This window comes from Macrobrachium nipponense, chromosome 45, assembly GCF_015104395.2.
Source record: "Macrobrachium nipponense isolate FS-2020 chromosome 45, ASM1510439v2, whole genome shotgun sequence".
Lineage (NCBI taxonomy): Eukaryota > Metazoa > Arthropoda > Malacostraca > Decapoda > Palaemonidae > Macrobrachium > Macrobrachium nipponense.
Window position 1 is genome coordinate 29,599,105 of NC_061105.1, and position 18,596 is coordinate 29,617,700.

Sequence of the window (18,596 nt, forward strand, 5' to 3'; positions counted from 1 at the left end):
CCATAAAAATGTTAATGATGAAGATGATGGTGCTTTCCTTCATACACAGAAAACATACCAATTAACAATAATTTTTTTTTTTTTTTTGCTTACCTAAGGAAATGAAATAAACCATTGCATTTCACATAAACACTTTATTTCCTTCTTACAATTTCTAGTCTAGACAGAGTAACTTTTGTAAATTTTATCATCTACTACATGCATGAATTTATACTCGATAACTTGCATGCAATATTCTCTTTACAAAAGACTTAAGCACCTAAACTTATGATGGGTAAAAACTTTCATACAAAAATAAATGGTTGAAAACTAAAATATACCGGAACTTACATTAAAGGTCATAACCTTGGTACGCTATATGATTCAGTTTGTATGATTATAATACAAATGATTTTAATATGGCCTACAAACTCGTTCATTATTCACTTACGTTAGCTTTCCTTAGATTTTAATTTTTGTCTTATTCTCCAGTTTTGTAATTCCATGCTACACTGCCCGAGACAGAACATGAAGAAAAATGTGGATAAGGTGCAGTCTGGAAAACCTGTAAAGATATAAATACTTGTGAAGTAGTGTTGCATATCTACAAACTGTATTTTCTAAGTTAAAATCAAAGGGGACCAAACACATCAAGTACTACTGGCCAGACTGTCCCAGCAAATGGTTACAGCACACCTACATCCTAAGAAAAACGAAGAGAGATTATAGTTGCCCTGTAAAGCATTGCTCAATTAACACCACAATCACATAGGGTACCTACAAAATACATATAAATGATTCTTATCTGGTACATACCATAATACAGTCACTTTGAAAACTGGCCTTCGATATTAAAATCAACATGTTCTCCGAGTAACATACAGAAGACCACCGTATTCGCAGGGGATGGGTACCAAACTCCCTGTACGTATTTGTGGGAGATGGGTGCCAGATGCCCCCCCAACCCCATAGCTAAAATCCACAAATACTTAAAACCCCTCTTAAAATGCTTATACCAGAGTTTTTTTTTAACAGTTTTATCACAAAAAGTGCATTTAGTCACGAAAATAATATGAAAATACAGTAATTTGTGAATATTTCCCAGTGAAAAATACTGCGAATAGGCAAATTTTCAGCATATAATGGGTATATATGGCCCGTAAAAAAATTGGCAAATAGGTGAGCCCGCAATTCATGAGTCTGCGAATAATGGCGGTCGACTGTAACCCTATTAAAAAAGAAATGCTAGTAAACATACAAGTCTCTTAATGCAACAAACTTCAAAGATATTTCACAACAAACCAGAAATTGATACTTGTGTCTCCAATCTACTTATCTATATTTGTAACCTATTAGCCGATTCGACTTTCTGGCAATTCCTTTAACCTGATAAATTTTGAAATGCTTATAACATGTCATGTATCTCTTCAATATGAAGTCCACCATCCATATAGGAAAAGTTGTTGAGTGCTCCCAGTAAGGTCCACATAAATGTTTAGGTTACTGCAGTGAAAATTGTTCTGAAAGACACTGGAAGCTCTTTAATTAGATGGAGCCCAGCAAAAAATTCAGCCATGGCAGTGCTGAGATTATTTCCATAGGTCCCAAATTGCTGGGTACCCATGTCCAATAGGAGCTTTTCCTCTCATATGGGAAGAAACATATTGCTCATCCTTTGTAGCACTTATCAGATACTGTGATGGTAGACACAAATGGCTTTATTTCTGCCATAAACTCTTGTTGCCCAGTCATTACAAATGTCTGAAATTCCATCTTCACACAACTGATTATTTCAAAAGTAAAAGAGACAAAGCTGATGCCTCCCAAGAGGTTACTGGTTCTGTAAATTTGTTGTTGTACTATATTTGCCATTAACCTGGAGAAAAGTTGCTTCTATGGCTTTCATTAATATGGTTGCTTCTATATGGCTTTCACTGCTATATATTATTAGGCAGGATAGCCATCTCCTTCAACAGTTTCTGAATTCCTACTGAAAGAGGGACCAAGTGCCATCCAGTATATGGGAAAAAGCCACTCGACCCAGAATTCTATATGCTTAACCTCAATCAGTCTTCTGATCATTAATGAGGTATTTTTCATCTGGTGAAAGGATGAACATTGAGGTGCTTCGCCAAGGGTTATCGGCATCATTTTCAGGGGTAGATATTGGTGACCATAATATATTCTGATTTGAGGTTTATTGTCCGACCTGGTCTCATTTGTTACCAGTCAGAGCTTTGGGAGTGAGTAGGTTGCCTCTTGTTATCCATTCTGATTCCAAAGGTGAAAGTCATACATGCCCTTTTAACATTGACAGATAATTTGAAGTTACTGTAAGGGCAAATTGGGTTAGCCAACCTTCTTGTTTACAAAACACAGCCTTGATTGTAGTTACTAATCATGCTTGACTTGTGAGCCTTGTTGTTTACTAACGGCCAGTATATTATCTTTGTGGTATTTTATAATAAAAGTAAATGGTTCTGTGATAATGACAGTTCCCCAGTTATTCTTAATATAACATGGTTCTTTCCAATGTTAAAGGAATATATTCATACGGATCTACTTCCAATGGGTAATAGTACTCTGTTGAGAGTGATGTCATAGGTGTTGAGAATTTGTCGTGATGCCTGCATTTTTTCCAAGGGAACACAAAAGTACTTTTTCATAAAGATTTCCAAACATTTTAAAATCTTAAAGGTACTGATTTCATACATTTTTGGTACAATATTTCAAATAATTATTGATTTTATCTATGTACCAACTAAAGTACATAACCTATAGCCCAGGCTACATTATACCTTTACCTAGTGATTTGAAATAGACTGGGTAATTAAAGGTTATGCAATGTATAGGAATATACAGTATGGATATCCATTTAGGTTCATCTTGATTGAGCTGAGAAGCATTGGTGAGTAAATCCTTTATTTAAGGTAACGTTATTGTAGTAATTGTGAATTAACCCTCTTACGCCGGAGCGGTAAATAAAAAATTGTCTCCCGTGCCGGAGGGGTTTCGGAGTGAGCGCAGAAGCGGAAAATATATTTTTTAAAAAAATCACAGCGCGCTTAGTTTTCAAGATTAAAAGTTCATTTTAGGCTCCTTTTTTTGTCATTGCCTGAAGTTTAGTATGCAACCATCAGAAATGAAAAAAATTATCATTATCATATATAAATAATGCAATATATGATAGCGCAAAAACAAAATTTCATATATAATTGTATTCAAATCGCGCTGTGCGCAAAACGGTTAAAGGTAACAAGTTACTTTTTTTTCCGTTGTAATGTACTCTAAATTGTGATCATTTTGGTATCTAACACATTGTAAAGCGATAAAAGCAACACAGAGAAAATATTATCATAAAATAACGCATGAATTCGTAACGCACGGACGTAAACAAATATTTTTTTCAAAAATTCACCATAAATCTAAATATTGTCCTAGAGACTTCCAATTTCTTTCAAAATGAAGACAAATGATTGAATATTACTATACTGTAAGAGTATTAGCTTACAATTGCAGTTTTCGACCATATCTGACAAGTTAAAGTTGACCGAATGTCGAATTTTTATATATATATATTTTTTATATGCAATTATTTCGGAAATAAGAAAAGCTACAACCTTCAAATATTTTTCGTTTTATTCTACATGAAAGTGCGCACATTTTCATATATAAAACTCTATGAAATGCCTAATATGAAATGGAGCAAATATTCCGAGAATGGGACGTACGTATTTCGGAGATTTGTGGCGGAGAATCCGCGCGCGGAGGGAAGGAAAGATTTTTTTTTAAATTCACCATAAATCTAAATATTTTGCTAGAGACTTCAAATTTGTTTCAAGATGAAGATAAATGATTGAATATTACTAGACTGTAAGAGTTTTAGCTTACAATTGCGTTTTTCAACCATTTCGGTAGAGTCAAAGTTGACCGAACGTGGCTTTTTTTCTATTTATCGTGATTTATATGCAAATATTTCAAAAATGAGAAAAGCTACAACCTTCAATTATTTTTTGTTGTATTCTACATGAAATTGCGCACATTTTCATATCTAAAACTTTATGTAACGGCTAATTTAAAAAGGTGCAAACATTACCACAATCGCACGTATGATTTTTTCGGAAGAGTTACAGCGCGGGCGTAAAGAAAATGTTATTTTTTTTCATAAATTCACCATAAATCGAAATATTGTGCTAGAGACTTCCAATTTGTTGCAAAATGAAGGTAAATGCTTGAATGTTACTAGAATATAAGCGTTTTAGCTTACAATTGCGTTTTTTGACCATTTCGGTAGAGTCAAAGTTGACCGAAGGTTGAAATTTTGGCAATTATCTTTATTTATATGAAAATATCTCAAAACTGATAAAAGCTACAACTATGGGTTGTTTTTAGTTGTATTGTGCATGAAATTGCGCACATTTCCATATATAAAACTTTAAATAACGGCTAATTTTAAAATGGTGCAAACATTACCACAATCGCATGTATGATTTTTTTCGGAAGAGTTACCGCGCGGACGTAAGGAAAAAGTTTTTTCATAAATTCACCATAAATTGAAATATTGTGCTAGAGACTTCCAATTAGTTGCAAAATTAAGGTAAATGATTGAATATTACTAGAATATAAGCGTTTTAGCTTACAATTGCGTTTTTCGACCATTTCGGTAGAGTCAAAGTTGACCGAAGGTTGAAATTTTGGCAATTATCGTTATTTATATGAAAATATCTCAAAACTGATACAAGCTACAATCATGAGTATTTTATTGTTGTATTCTACATAAAAATGCGCACATTTTCATATATAATACTTCATTAACGGCTCATTTACAATGGTACAAAAATTATGTCAAAGTGACGAAATAATTTCCAAGATGTGTCACAGATACTTTTTAGTGCGGCAAGAAAGAAATTCGTGCTTGCGCGCCTGCGTAACGATTGTAAACAAAACAACACCTTGATCTGTGAACTCCCAGCATCCCCCAAGGTGCGTGATTCAAAAGTTTTAGGCTGGTAGGCCTATAAGTATTTTTCCGCGAATTTTAAAAAAAACTTTTGTAAGTCGACGTAAAATACGTCCAGTCGGCACACAGGAGACAAAAAATGTTGACGTAAAATACGTCCAGTCGGCGTAAGAGGGTTAACATTTTGATACAGTGCTACTATTTCATGGATATGACCCACTGATCATGTTTCCTGACATCATAATATGAACATCTACTTGTATATAAAACAAAATAAAGAATAAACAAACTCTTTAAGACAATAACTTTAGACTAAAGAGTAACTGACAAAATTCGAAATAAAATACATAACAAAAACTCCAAACAAACTATTTTTTTATCACAAACCTTCCAACCAAGAACAATTATAATCATCTGAAGAAAGACAGTTGAAAGAAAACTATCCCACTGATGATGGTCTTGTTGGTAATTGGAAACATTTTGATCATACATACCTAAGTTATTATTTCCAAATTTTTTTTGCTATTACCCAATTTTTCTTAAAAAGAATATTGGTGAGTGCATTTGAAATTCACCTCTGAAGTGTTTTAGCTAAAATCTAAGACTTTATATGGAATACATATCCTATATAAAGGAAAGTATATAAATTTTCCTAATAAAATTTATTACTTCTGTTAAAGTTAGCTATATTTCTGCACCGAATAGGCAAGTGGCATTCAAACAAAAAATCGAATGGGTGCCCAGATAACTGTTTAGCTTCTCTGTTCTCCACCAGGTGTGTTTTGAATGTTTTAGCTCTTATCAGAAATCCCCTTGACAGCCCACTAAGTTGTGGGGAGGCTTTGTGGGGTTTACTTTAACAGTAGGGAAGTATCCAAATAATTCATCTTATTATGGAAATTTATATTATTTGAGATGAATCTTACCTACTGTTAAATTTAGCTGATTCCCACATTAAGAAGAGGATGGTGGGTAGTGCAGCTAGACAAAATTCCGCTCAGCCATTAGAGCTAAAGGTTTCTTGTATGAAACCCAAAACATTCTCACCTGATCTGGAATCCTTAGTGGATTTTACTACCAGCAGAAGTTGGATTCCATTCAGGGAGCAAGGCTCTCATACATATGCAGCAAAGAGCAGCCTTGTGGAGAAAACCACTTCGATTCAGCCAGAATGAAACAAAAGCAGTATGAGGGAACCCCTGTGCCTGGGTCCAAAAGCCCTATAAAATGACAGTCACTTAAAATAAATACCTTTACAATATAAAGGTATGCTCCAATAAAATATTTGTACCTTCACGCTCCCCAAAATATTAAAACTCGGGATTTAAACAAAAGAGCCCACAGGATTGCTCTTTGTTCGGTTCAGGAAAAGACTACCCACTACTAGTAGCGGATTTAAGGCTTTACCGTTTTCAAACACGATTCTGTATATTTAAGGTAGTGAGCAGTTAAAATCCAAACTGTACTACTGCTGCGCCACATCAATCCTATTCTGGAGCGACAAATTGACTTAACACTAAATGAAGTTACAACTGCTGCTTACATTATGAATATTTACCTTCAATAAAGGTAGAAGATATGGAGCTAGTTTTCATGCACTAGCCTAATCAAATACATCACAGAGGACCTTGTGTTCTTTGACAAAGATGTTATACGTTTATAAAAACACAAAACAAAAGGTTAATTTGCCTCATCCAGGCTTAACCTTCACAAATACATTCTAGGGTTTCTAAAACCACAAAAGTTAACTTTGCATTCAAGCTTAACCACTGGCAAAGACAGCTAGGTTTTCTAAAACCACAAAACAAAAGGTTAATTTTGCCTCTTCCAGGATTAACCTTTGACAAAGATGTTCTAGGTTTATAAAAGGAACTTACAGGTCACTGTAAAACGTAGCCTTAACATCACCCTCAGCTCTAAGGCAGAAAGATAAAATAGCATTCCCTTTCTAACAGCTTAAAGAAGGGTGTTGGCAAAAAATTTACATATTTACTGCTGGTAGTGCTAAATAAAAGGTTTCATAGTAAATTCAGATAAAGTTTAGACCTGCATCTAAACTCGAGAGAGAGACTGATATAGAGATGAAGGGGATTCAGTTTCAACACCTTATAGTGCTGATCCTTAGTGAGATCTAAAAGTACATGATGCAATACCAAAGAAAGTATGGAACGATAACTTTGGAAGTAGCCAGTGAAAAAAAGTCTTACTATCTCTAAACAGAAAACATTGACATCTACAAGGTTCCAGGTGCTGAAAATTCCTCTAGAATGGCACCCTCAGCAATACACAGACCACTGCTTCTGACCTCATGCCATGGCTGTTTTCAATTAAGGACAGATCCTATGATAACTTGAAAATCTTCTTATTGGAAGGGGACATTCTAACATCACCAAACAGTTAAGGAGATGCATAAGTTAATGGAAGTGTATGGAATTGTGTAGGCTACAAGGGCTCTACAGGAGACACTAAGCAATTCTTTAACTTGAAATTACTCAATAATACTTAGAGTATATACAAGGGCAGGCCTATGAGTCTGAATTAAGCCAAATTTAAGAAAACATCAACTGCTCAAGCCTGAGGGTCATCAAAGTAGTAGTAATCATTCGGGTGTTCCTGTTCATCTACATGCTAGTAAGTCTAAATGAGTGCTCCTTACATCCCAAAGCAACTGCCAAACTTACGGATGTAAAGGCCATTGTAGGCACTTTGTTTTTTCTGAATCCCGAACTGCCAAAACACTGTCCTTCAATAGAATGAATGATCAAACAAATATGTTGTTCATTTCACTCAAAGCAGCAAACTTTCCACAATAACTTTGTTTCTGACAAGGAATAAACATGCTAAGCACCCAGATGTTCTTTCCACTGCCCTGACATCTAAAGTTTTACCAGGTATAGTGTTGACCATTTTATGTTGCATAAAAGTGTACTGACACTAGTTCAAACTCTTTGTTTGACTTGCACGACAAAAGGAAAAACCAAAACCTAGACTTAGCCTTAAGAACAAAATGAGCAATTCTTGGTTACAGAGTCCCTTCTACAGTCATGGAGCCAAAGGTGGTTCTGGATTACTTACAAATTTAATGAACATTATTTTTAAGTCGCAATTCTTACGTCGAAACTGTACATAATTTGAGCATGACTATCTGAAAAAATCCCCAGTGAGGCCATGTTTCCAAATAAGGAAAAGCCCTTACTATATAGGAAGTTTCCTTCACCCCTAAAATTCTTCAAGAAGCATGTGCCTATTCATCTTTAACCAACAAGCATGCATAATTAAATATCATCCCCACATCACTAGATAAGAATGGGGATACCATATAGAGAAACAAAAATATAATTCATAGAAATTGGGCCAGAGGAAGCAACAGGTCCTTGGCCTTGGAAATACTGTTGACAGAGTTGGCCAACTTAAATCATTGATCCAGTAGAAGTGTGTCTTCCTCCTAAAGTCATTCAGTAGGAGTGTCTTTTGCTCCTAAAGTGAACACCATCCACCAATGGGCAACAAAGTCTGACAAAACTTACAGAGGGCTGTACACTAACCAAAACAAAGTGCACAGCAATACCTTCTTGTAAATACATCTTGAAGGAACTTGCATGACTGAGGATGTATTGGTAAGTGGAATATGTTTTGCATGTGTACCACAAGTCTGACCGTTCTTTGGAAAGGCCCTAAAACCTTGCTAGAAAACAAAATAAGTATGTGGTCAGACACCTCCTGTTATTCAGTCTCCAAATGTCCAAAAATATCTCCAATTACTTATGATGTTCGTCCCAAAGAATTACCCTTGGACCGTCAGGATGTACGGGCAGCCCCCAGTTAAGGGGCAGAGGTTCCTTTCCTGGCGGCCTGACGCTAAGCAAAATTTGCCTCTAACTGAAATTCAAAAGTCTATGGGTGTCACCATTCACCTTGCGGTGCCCTGGACTTGTTAACGATGCCGTTTTTGCCTTAATATGTAATAACTCTTTAATGAAAATGTGGAATTTCATTTGCCTAATCATTTAGTATGGTCTGCCTGATAACACAAATTTTAATGTCAGATTCAATGAACTTATTGGTATATCTTGGCCTAGTAAAAAAAAAGAGAGAGAGAGAGAGAGAGAGAGAGAGAGAGAGAGAGAGAGAGAGAGAGAGAGAGAGACGATAGAGGGAGAGAGAGGAGAGGAGAGAGAGAGAGAGAGATAGAGAGAGAGAGGAAACGAGAGAGAGAGAGAGAGAGGATAGGAAGAAGAGGGGGGAGGGGAGAGAAAAGGGGAAGAGCGGGGGGAGGAGGTTTTCTTTTTCCAGACTGCTAATGTTTATCTTTATTTATCATATCTTCTAGTTAGATCAGCTAAAAAAGCAAATGAGAATGAAAAAAGTATTGTCAGTACTGTTATAATCACTGCTCAAATGCTGCAGCCATAAACAACTGAATGATAACAGTTGTTTTGCTACAATAACTGAACTGAATTTGATAATGACAATGTTTTGCTTGCATTTCAGCCATCGTACAATAGTAAAAAAAATACTGCAGATATGTTACAAATGACGTTAATTAAGTAGAGCAAGACTTGAATATTTTTGCTTATACCTTTATTTGGTATGGAGAAAATATTGGCAAGGAAATATAGTATACTACTAAATTTAAGCTGCAGTTGTAGCTGAAGCTGAGAAAACAAAATGTACACACTGTCACTGCTAGCAGCTTTAAATTATCGTGCATCAGCAACATGGATGCAACTCAACTGCAAATAATAGTGGAGAAAAAAGCATTTTAATTAAAAATACTGGCCATGAAAGAACACATTTTACTGTTTTTTTCACACCAATAACAGATAAGTACGTAAATATATGAAACAGGATGAAAACAATAAAATTAATCAGTTTTTTATAGAAACAAACATGCTGCCAACACAATCTATTAACAATAAAAGTAACAATAGAGTTCACAAGACGTAGCTACATATCTAAGTCATATTTCAACTGAAAAGCACTTAATATAACAAAAAATAACCTAGTTATGCTAATTAGAAACAAGAAAATCTCTCTGAATCGAGTTAAGTAGGGCAAAATAACCCTTCCTCTGCCCTCTGCCAATTTTTCCAAAACAAAACATTGCTGTTTGTATTTTATAAGACTATACAAATTAATGAGATTATGCACATTATTATTGGATATAGTGAAGTGAGGCATAACTTTTTAAAAGAGCCAAGGAAAAGATACATATTCATTACGTTTGTACAGTGTTCGCCCCGTATTTGCGGGGGTGTCTGGTACCCATCCCCCGTGAATAGTTAGAAATCCCCTCTAAAAATGCTTAAATGTGCCTATCTTGAAAGTTCAAATACCAAATGTATACTTAAAGTATCATCCTACATCAAATATAATATTGATGATATTAATATCATTTCAAAGTCATCTGAAACATTTTACCATTAGAAATATATAAACAGCCAATAACAGAGAGAGAGAGAGAGAGAGAGGAGGAAAGAGAGAAGAGAAAGAAGGGAGAAAGAAGAAAGAGAAGGGAAGAGAGCAGAGAGAGAGAGAGAGAGAGAGAGAGAGAGAGAGAGAGAGAGAGAGAGAGAGAGAATAACTCCTTACAACATCAAAAGATTGAAATGAACTTCTACAGGCAACACTTCTTACCCTCCCATAAATACCTACAAGCGGCCCACAGGTTACGACGGGGGTTCCGTTCTTCAGAAAACCGTCGTAAGCCGGAACATCATCAAAAATCCTAAGAAAACCTTACTTTTAATGCTTTGGATGCATTCAAAACCATGTAAACTGCATTCTTATGGCATTTTTCATCAAAAAACCTTCATATATTGATTATTTTGCATTTTTGGGGTCATATTTCTTCTGCCAGATCAGCGTTGTAGGCGTCGTAACCCTGGAACATGCGTCGTAATCCTGGAAATAATTTCTGATGAATATAATTGAAAAGCGCCTTAACCTCAGAACATCATAAGCCAAACCCGTCGTAACCCGGGGACTGCCTGTATATCTTTTCCAGAGAAGAGAAAAAGAGGGGGCTCAACAAGCATCTACTTCTGTCTATCAATTCTTTTGCTGAGAGAGAGAAAGAAAAGGAAGAAATAGAAACACCAAATGTATGCCTTATGTAAGACCCTACATCAAATTTACCTTAAATTATCATATTACTGTATTAATCTTAGAAATTGTATTAATATAATTTCTAAGTAATCTTAAACACAATTACCCTTAAAGGTATATATACATACATATGTACATCTAACACTTGCAGCCATGAGAGAGAGAGAGAGAGAGAGAGAGAGAGAGAGAGAGAGAGAGAGAGAAGATACGAGGAAGAGACGAGAGAGAGAGAGAGAGAGAGAGAGAGAGAGAGAGAGAGAGAGTGCATAAAAACGATAAAAATTGTTTACCATTATATGGCACTGCTCCCCTCTCCTGTGGCATTACTTGACATATTTGACAGCTTCCCGAGTTCTAAGTTTCTCTGGAGTTGAGAGAAGGTAGGGAAATGGATACAAAGAATTTTCATTTCAGTTATAATATAATTATTATTGGTTGTAGGTTCACAATATCACATGTGCGTATAAAGTCTTTAATGCGATATTATTGTGGACCTGCAACCATTGTCATCATTTTCGACACAGAAAATTGTGCCCATAATTATTACTATTATAATTGTTATTATTAATTATTTATTTATTTTTTATGGTCTATCACAGTCCTCTAATTCGACTGGGTGGTATTTATAGTGTGGGGTTCCGGGTTGCATCCTGTCTCCTTAGGAGTCCATCACTTTTCTTACTATGTGCTCTGTTTCTAGGATGACACTCTTCTGCATGAGTCCTGGAGCTACTTCAGCCTCTAGTTTTTCCAGATTCCTTTTCAGGGATCTTGGGGTCGTGCCTAGTGTTCCTATGATTATGGGTACAATTTCCACTGGCATATCCCATATCCTTCTTATTTCTATTTTCAGGTCTTGGTACTTATCCAATTTTTCCCTTTCTTTCTCTTCAACTCTGGTGTCCCATGGTATTGCAACATCAATGAGAGATACTTTCTTCTTGATTTTGTCAATTAAAGTCACGTTGGTCTATTTGCACGTATCACCCTATCTGTTCTGATCCCATAGTCCCAGAAGATCTTTGCCTGATCGTTTTCTAATGTTTTCTATTATTATTATTATTATGTATTATTATTATCATCATTATAATTTGAAAATATTAATAAACAAATACATCTACCATAAAAATTCTCTCATCTCTCTAAGAGAGAGGAGTTATCCTTACGTAATTGAAATGGAAAGGTTATTTTTATCTCTAAAATACTACCACATACGAATTTTGTAATTACAGTTACAGTGGGGCATCGCTTAATCGCGGATCAGTAATCACGGAATCAGTCATTCATGGGTTTTTTCTTGTACCACTTCTCATGCTATATCGCTGGTATGAATCGCAGTATCGCGGGACAAACGTGTTGTGTATGGAATGTTTATTGGTAGGCTAAGCCTCGGCCGCGGTCCGATAATCACCAACATACATGAAACAACTCACATTATGATATTAACTGACAAAAAGGTAATAAAACTATTCTCACCTTATATATTATTGGCATATCTTCATAATAAATAGCCTATTCAAGGTATATGTACGACGTTCATTGGTAGGCTAACCCTAGTTGCAGTGCGATAACCACTAACATACATGAACAGCTTCACATTATGATATTAACTGACAAGAAAAGTAATAAAACCATTCCCACCTTATATATTAAAGGCAGATCTCTGAATTAAGTTTCATTCAGTAACTAAAAACAGTGATGATATTGGTAAAACGACATCAGTTGATTATTTTAAGAACGTAAACAAAACCAGAATGCAAATGATAAATCGCGATGTTCATATCATAATACTATAATATGGTAATAATACATGCAATATGATTAGACACAGCAAAAAAACAGTTTTATTAAAATTATCATTATTCTTAATACACAACTATTATTCAACTTTTGCTAATGGATATCTGTTAATGTTACAACCACATCAGGCAACAGAGTCCCTCTCTCTCTCTCTCTCTCTCTCTCTCTCTCTCTCTCTCTCTCTCTCTCTCTCTCTCTCTCTCTAGAGAAGCAGCCGATTGCTGACGTCATCTGCCATAACTATTGAGCGTTTATCGAGTTGCGTTTGAGTTGTCACTGCCGATATTCAATGGTGGCTTCCAAAGATTAAAATAAAATACATTTTTACTCATTCTTCATGTAATGGAGATCTGAAGAAAGAATCTCTCTCTCTCTCTCTCAGCAACGAAGCGTAAACAAAATAATCTCTCTCTCCGCGATGAAGCATAAACGAAATTCTCTCTCTCTCTCTCGGCGACGAAGCGTAAACTAAATACTCTCACTCTTTCTCTCTCTCGGCGACGAAGTGTAAACGAAATACGTAAAACTATTTTTTACCTTCTATATTATCGTCATATCTTCGTAATAAAAAGGCTATTCGTGGAATAATTTCATATCAGTGAAATCAACTTTTATTATGCGAAGCCAGCCAGCTAACAAAATGTGCGTACGTATATGAAAATCAAATTACGGTGGCGTTCACAGCAAGATTTTCTTTCGAAATTGTAATGGTACTAGTCATGATGGTAGTAATAATGTTTGGGAATATACGTAACATTCATTTTCAATACACAATATCATTGTTATTCTGGTAGTAAATAATAGTTTAGAATGATCATATGTACTCTGCATTGTCAGGGGTTTGTGGCACGATGAAATAAACAAAATAAAGTTTTCCTTTTATGCTACGTGTTTAGAAAAACATGAATAGAATCGGCTTTGCGACTTCGTTTATTTTGTTATTTTTAATGATACACTAACTAACACAGATCTGTTGAGTCCAGTGTTACCAATTTCACAATTTTAATGCTAGCTTTCATTTTCTTGAAGTAATTAGCAAGAAACTTTTCAATCCAGCATCTGGCAGGAAAACTTGCATTTGTTTTCAAATACCTCTAGCATTCGTATTTTGACATCAAAACTGTAATGTTGTTTAATATTTCCTTTATTCTACTATGTTTGATATATCATGTAAGAAAAAGAACAAAATCTTGCAAAACCATTTTCAGGAATTAAACAAAATAGGTTTCAAAATTATTAGGAATCATGTAACGTAATGTACAAGTACACTATGTATGTTAGAAACATGATTGAATCGAAAAAAAGAGCAATCGGTTGAAATTGGCTGGGTGGCATTGTTGTGTATGATGTGAATATTTTAGCACTTTATGGAGCAAAATCTAGCAAGAAATTGCCATTCCCATTTGGCAACACTGGCCTGCCCACGTTTTATGTTGTTATTGAGTCGCGTTCGCCGCGTTCTTTAAATTGTACCCATATAAACGACTTAATTTTGTGGCATCCAAAAGCCCTGATTCTTTCACTCTTATGGGAAAGAAGCCTAAACGTCAGATGAAGGTTATTACATGTAATATATTAACAAGTGTTGTGAAGAAAAGAGGCCCACATGAGCATGCATATGTAGGCTTCTAGCTGTAATCCATAGGCTAGTAGGCTACATATGTACAGTAGCACATATACTACATATATTCTTAAGCCTAATGTTGTAAAATAACTTTGAAACTATCTTAAATTTAGTTTCAGGTGATAGTTGAAGACATATTTGGTGTTTGAACTAAAGTAGGCAGTTATAAACATTGGAATAGTGGTCTTGGGTGGGTTAACTATTAAAGTAGGCAGTTTTTAGCAATTTTTGAGGGAGGTACCAGGATAACACAGGTATTTACTTATCACGGGGGGTTCTGGGCCCTATCCCCCGCGATTATCGAGGCCCTACTGCACATCATTATCATTATTATTATTATTATTATTATCAACTGAAAATATCAATAAACTTATTACATACGAGTACCATAAAAATTCTTTCATCTCAGTAAAGGAGAGAGAGAGAGAATGTGTTTTTCTCTGTTCTCTTAGAAATGTTAATTGATGTACATACATTTCTAATGCTTCCAGCAAAACAGAGGGAGAGAGTTACCACTATGACATACATATCTTGTGTGGCAAGAGAAAGAGAGAGAGAGAGAGAGAGAGAGAGAGAGAGAGAGCAGAGAGAGAGAGGAGAGAGAGAGAGACGAGAGAGAGAGAGAGAGGGAGAGAGAGAGAGAGAGAGAGAGAGAGAGAGAGAGAGAATCATCCTTATTTAAAAGTGAAATGGATAGATTATCGTATTTCTTTAAAATAAGATCACATTCAAATTTTATAATTACAGTTATATTATTATTGTTCTAAAGGGTCCACAATAATAAAAAGTGTTAAGTGATTTTTGGACTGAAGATGAACCCAGGGAAGGGTTCGAAAGCTTTTTGTAAAGTTTTAAAAATTATACACGGACTCTCAACACTTTATATATTGTGGACCCTTTAGAACATTATATACTCTCGCAAGAGAGTTTTTCCCTACTATATTATTATTATTATTATTATTATTATTATTATTATTATTATTATATTGTTTGAAAGTTATTAATAAACATATAGTGCATGTATTATCAAAATTCTCTCGTTTCAGTAAAAGAGAGAGAGAGAGAGAGAGAGAGAGAGAGAGAGAGAGAGAGAGAGAGAGAGAGAGAGAGAGAGAGAGAGAGAGAGAGAGAAATTACATGAACACTTAGTGGCAACAACACAGCTTCTCTTCCTCTTGTCACATTACTTGATATATTTGACAGCTTTAGTACCTGGAGTTAGAAGGAGAAGACTGGGATTTCCTTCATTCTTACATAATTTTTTAAATTCATAAACTAAAACCTTACTAATTCACTATAGTATTTTCTTTAATAGATTGATATTATTACTGTTTACATTAACATTAATATTTGAAAATAGTAAATCATTTATTTCCCATACAAAAAACATGCATCTCTGTAAGAGAGAGAGAGAATTATTTTTATTATGTGATATCATTTAATTTTATTAAACTTACTAATACAGTATTAATTAATCAATATTAATACAGTAGTACCTCGAGATACGAAATTAATCCGTTCCGAGGCGCCTTTCGTATCATGAGGTTTTCGTATCTTGGACCACATTTTACATGTAAAATGGCTAATCCGTTCCAAGCCCTCCAAAAACACCCCAGTAAATTTCATAATAAAGCTAAATTGACCTATAAACAATGAAATACTACTACAATTTAGACCATTCAATACGTAACTTAATAATAAAAATGCAAAACCTGTAAATAGTGTATATTAAGTGTACAAGAAATATTATTACTGTAACGTAAAATGTGGAAGCTTACCTTTCGAGTGAGGCTATCTCCGAAAGTGGCGGCAGAGGAGGAGGAGGACAAATGGCAGATACGTACACTTAACTTTACGAAACACATAAAAAAATGTCAGGAAAACAAACTAAACTTTACAAAACACATTAACAAAACTGTAACACTTAACTTTACAAAAAACTTGAAATAAAATTTATTGTCTTTTTTTTTATTTTTACATTTTTTACTTTTTTATACTTTACGTAATTTCAATTTCTTCACCACCGAATGGATGCCAGTCCGTTTACGGAATTTTTCGAACCACCCCTGAGAAGCCTTGAACTCTGGGGTTGCCGTTGATGTCCCCTCTCCGCCGTCGTCTTCGGCTTGGGCAATCAGATCGCCGAAAATAGCGCTGGCCCTCTGGCAGATTGCCGTCTCGGTTATCGTATCGCCATCGATTTCTTTGTCCTCGATCCATACAAGAAGCAGCCTTTCCATTTCATTATGCACATGGCTCCTCTTGTTGGACAAAATAGTCACGCCCTTGGAAGGTGTAGCTGCTTTGATGGCTTCCTTCTGCTTAAGGATGGTGCCTATCGTCGACGGATTTCGGCCGTATTCCTTAGCGATCACACTCAACCGCAAGCCAGCTTCATACTTTTTTATTATCTCCCCTTTTGTCTCCATAGAAAGCATTCTCTTCTTTCTGTGAACTTCAGCAACTTTCTTGGGACCCATGACTATATGTACTGTACGTAATTAAGTTACGTATGTAGTACGTATACTAATTAGGTTCTTTACGATACTAAACGAAATCGTTGGACCGAACGAATGCCGCATGCGTACGATAAAGCTTCAGGTGCGAAGTGGCTGAGCGAAGGCACACCACCACGTAAGATGCATGATGGGAGGGATGCTGTCCAATAGGAGAGAAGGATCTCATGGCTTGGCTAGCATCAGGAACCAATGGGAGAGCAGGAGGACGGTGGCGAGTCTACTAGAACTAAGATGGCGCAGCGCGGCGCGAGTTTCAAAATTGTTATCGGGCGAATCTCGGACTTTCAGAAACCTTTCGTATCTTGAAAACTTTTCGTATGTAGAGCAGTAAAATTTTTCGTGTCAGCTTTCGTATCTCGAGTTTTTCGTAAGTTGAGCCTTTCGTGTCTCGAGGTACCACTGCATTTGAAAATTAGTAAATCATTTTTGTATCGTAAAAATGTATTTAGTCATGAAAATAACATAAAAATACACTAATTATTATTTTCATCTGAAAACCCAGCAAATAGGTGACTTTCCCGCAAATAATGGGTGGATATGGTCCAGAGAGAAATTTCCAAGTCTGTGAATCCGGAGAAAGTGAATAAGGGGGGCCCACTGTATTTTATGAGGGTCTCTCTGTGCTTAGGCAAATACCAAAATACGTACTGATAACAAGACAACAGCACTATCTATTAACGAAAAAATAACTAAGTCTAGTTCACGTATTTGTCAATTTTCAACTTAAAACACTGCATATAAAGAAAAATAACCTTGTCACATATGGACAGAGTTTCTGGGGATTAAATTATGCTAAATAGAAGCAAGAAAATTGCTCTGAATAGAGTTAAATACAGCGAAATAATCTTACCTCCGCCCTCATCTGACTTTCCCAAACCAAAACATGATTGGTTTGTTTGTATTTTACAATACAAATAGCAATACAAGACTACATACTGTATCATTGAATACTGTGAAGTAAAGAACAGAGGAAAAGATGCATATTTGTTATGTTTGGATTTTATGTGGCGGTCTTGGCACCTAGCCTAAGAAAATGATAACCAGACAACGGCACTATAAACCCTACGGAGTGTAAAACCCAGTCATGAATATATTCAACAAGCGCCATAAAACTGAAATGCCGCTAACCGATGGCGATGGTAACCGTGGGCCCTGTATTGGTAAGTGGAATACGTTCGGCATGTGTACCACAAGTCTGACGGCTCTTTGGAAAGGCACTACAACCATGCTAGAAAACCAAAAAGTATGTGAGCACACACTTCCTGCTATTCATTCTAAAAATTTCCAAGAATATCTCCAATTGATTTTGGAGCTTGTCCCAGAGAATTACTGCTTGGACCATCATTCCCTCTAAATACAACCTCCTAATAAAAAGAGAGAGACGAATGATAGATTTCTGCTGAAGACAAAGGAAGCAATAAGAGTGAGATTAAACCAGATTAAACTCTGAATAGAGTTAAATACAGCGAAATAATCTTACCTCCGCCCTCATCTGACTTTCCCAAACCAAAACATGATTGGTTTGTTTGTATTTTACAATACAAATAGCAATACAAGACTACATACTGTATCATTGAATACTGTGAAGTAAAGAATAGAAGAAAAG

The 18,596-nt window shown here is 35.6% G+C and overlaps 1 protein-coding gene across 3 annotated transcripts in view; it reads right to left on the reverse strand.

Annotated features, from left to right (window-relative positions):
- Nucleotides 1-119: 119 nt before the first annotated feature.
- The window catches only part of LOC135214462 (protein-cysteine N-palmitoyltransferase HHAT-like), a 134,530-nt gene continuing 116,053 nt past the window's right edge, over nucleotides 120-18,596 (reverse strand). For all 3 annotated transcript variants that reach the window (XM_064248801.1, XM_064248798.1, XM_064248799.1), the window contains exon 11: nucleotides 120-544. In XM_064248801.1, coding sequence (XP_064104871.1) covers nucleotides 432-544 — 113 coding nt within the window. In that variant the 3' untranslated portion in view covers nucleotides 120-431. The remainder of the gene's footprint in view (nucleotides 545-18,596) is intronic.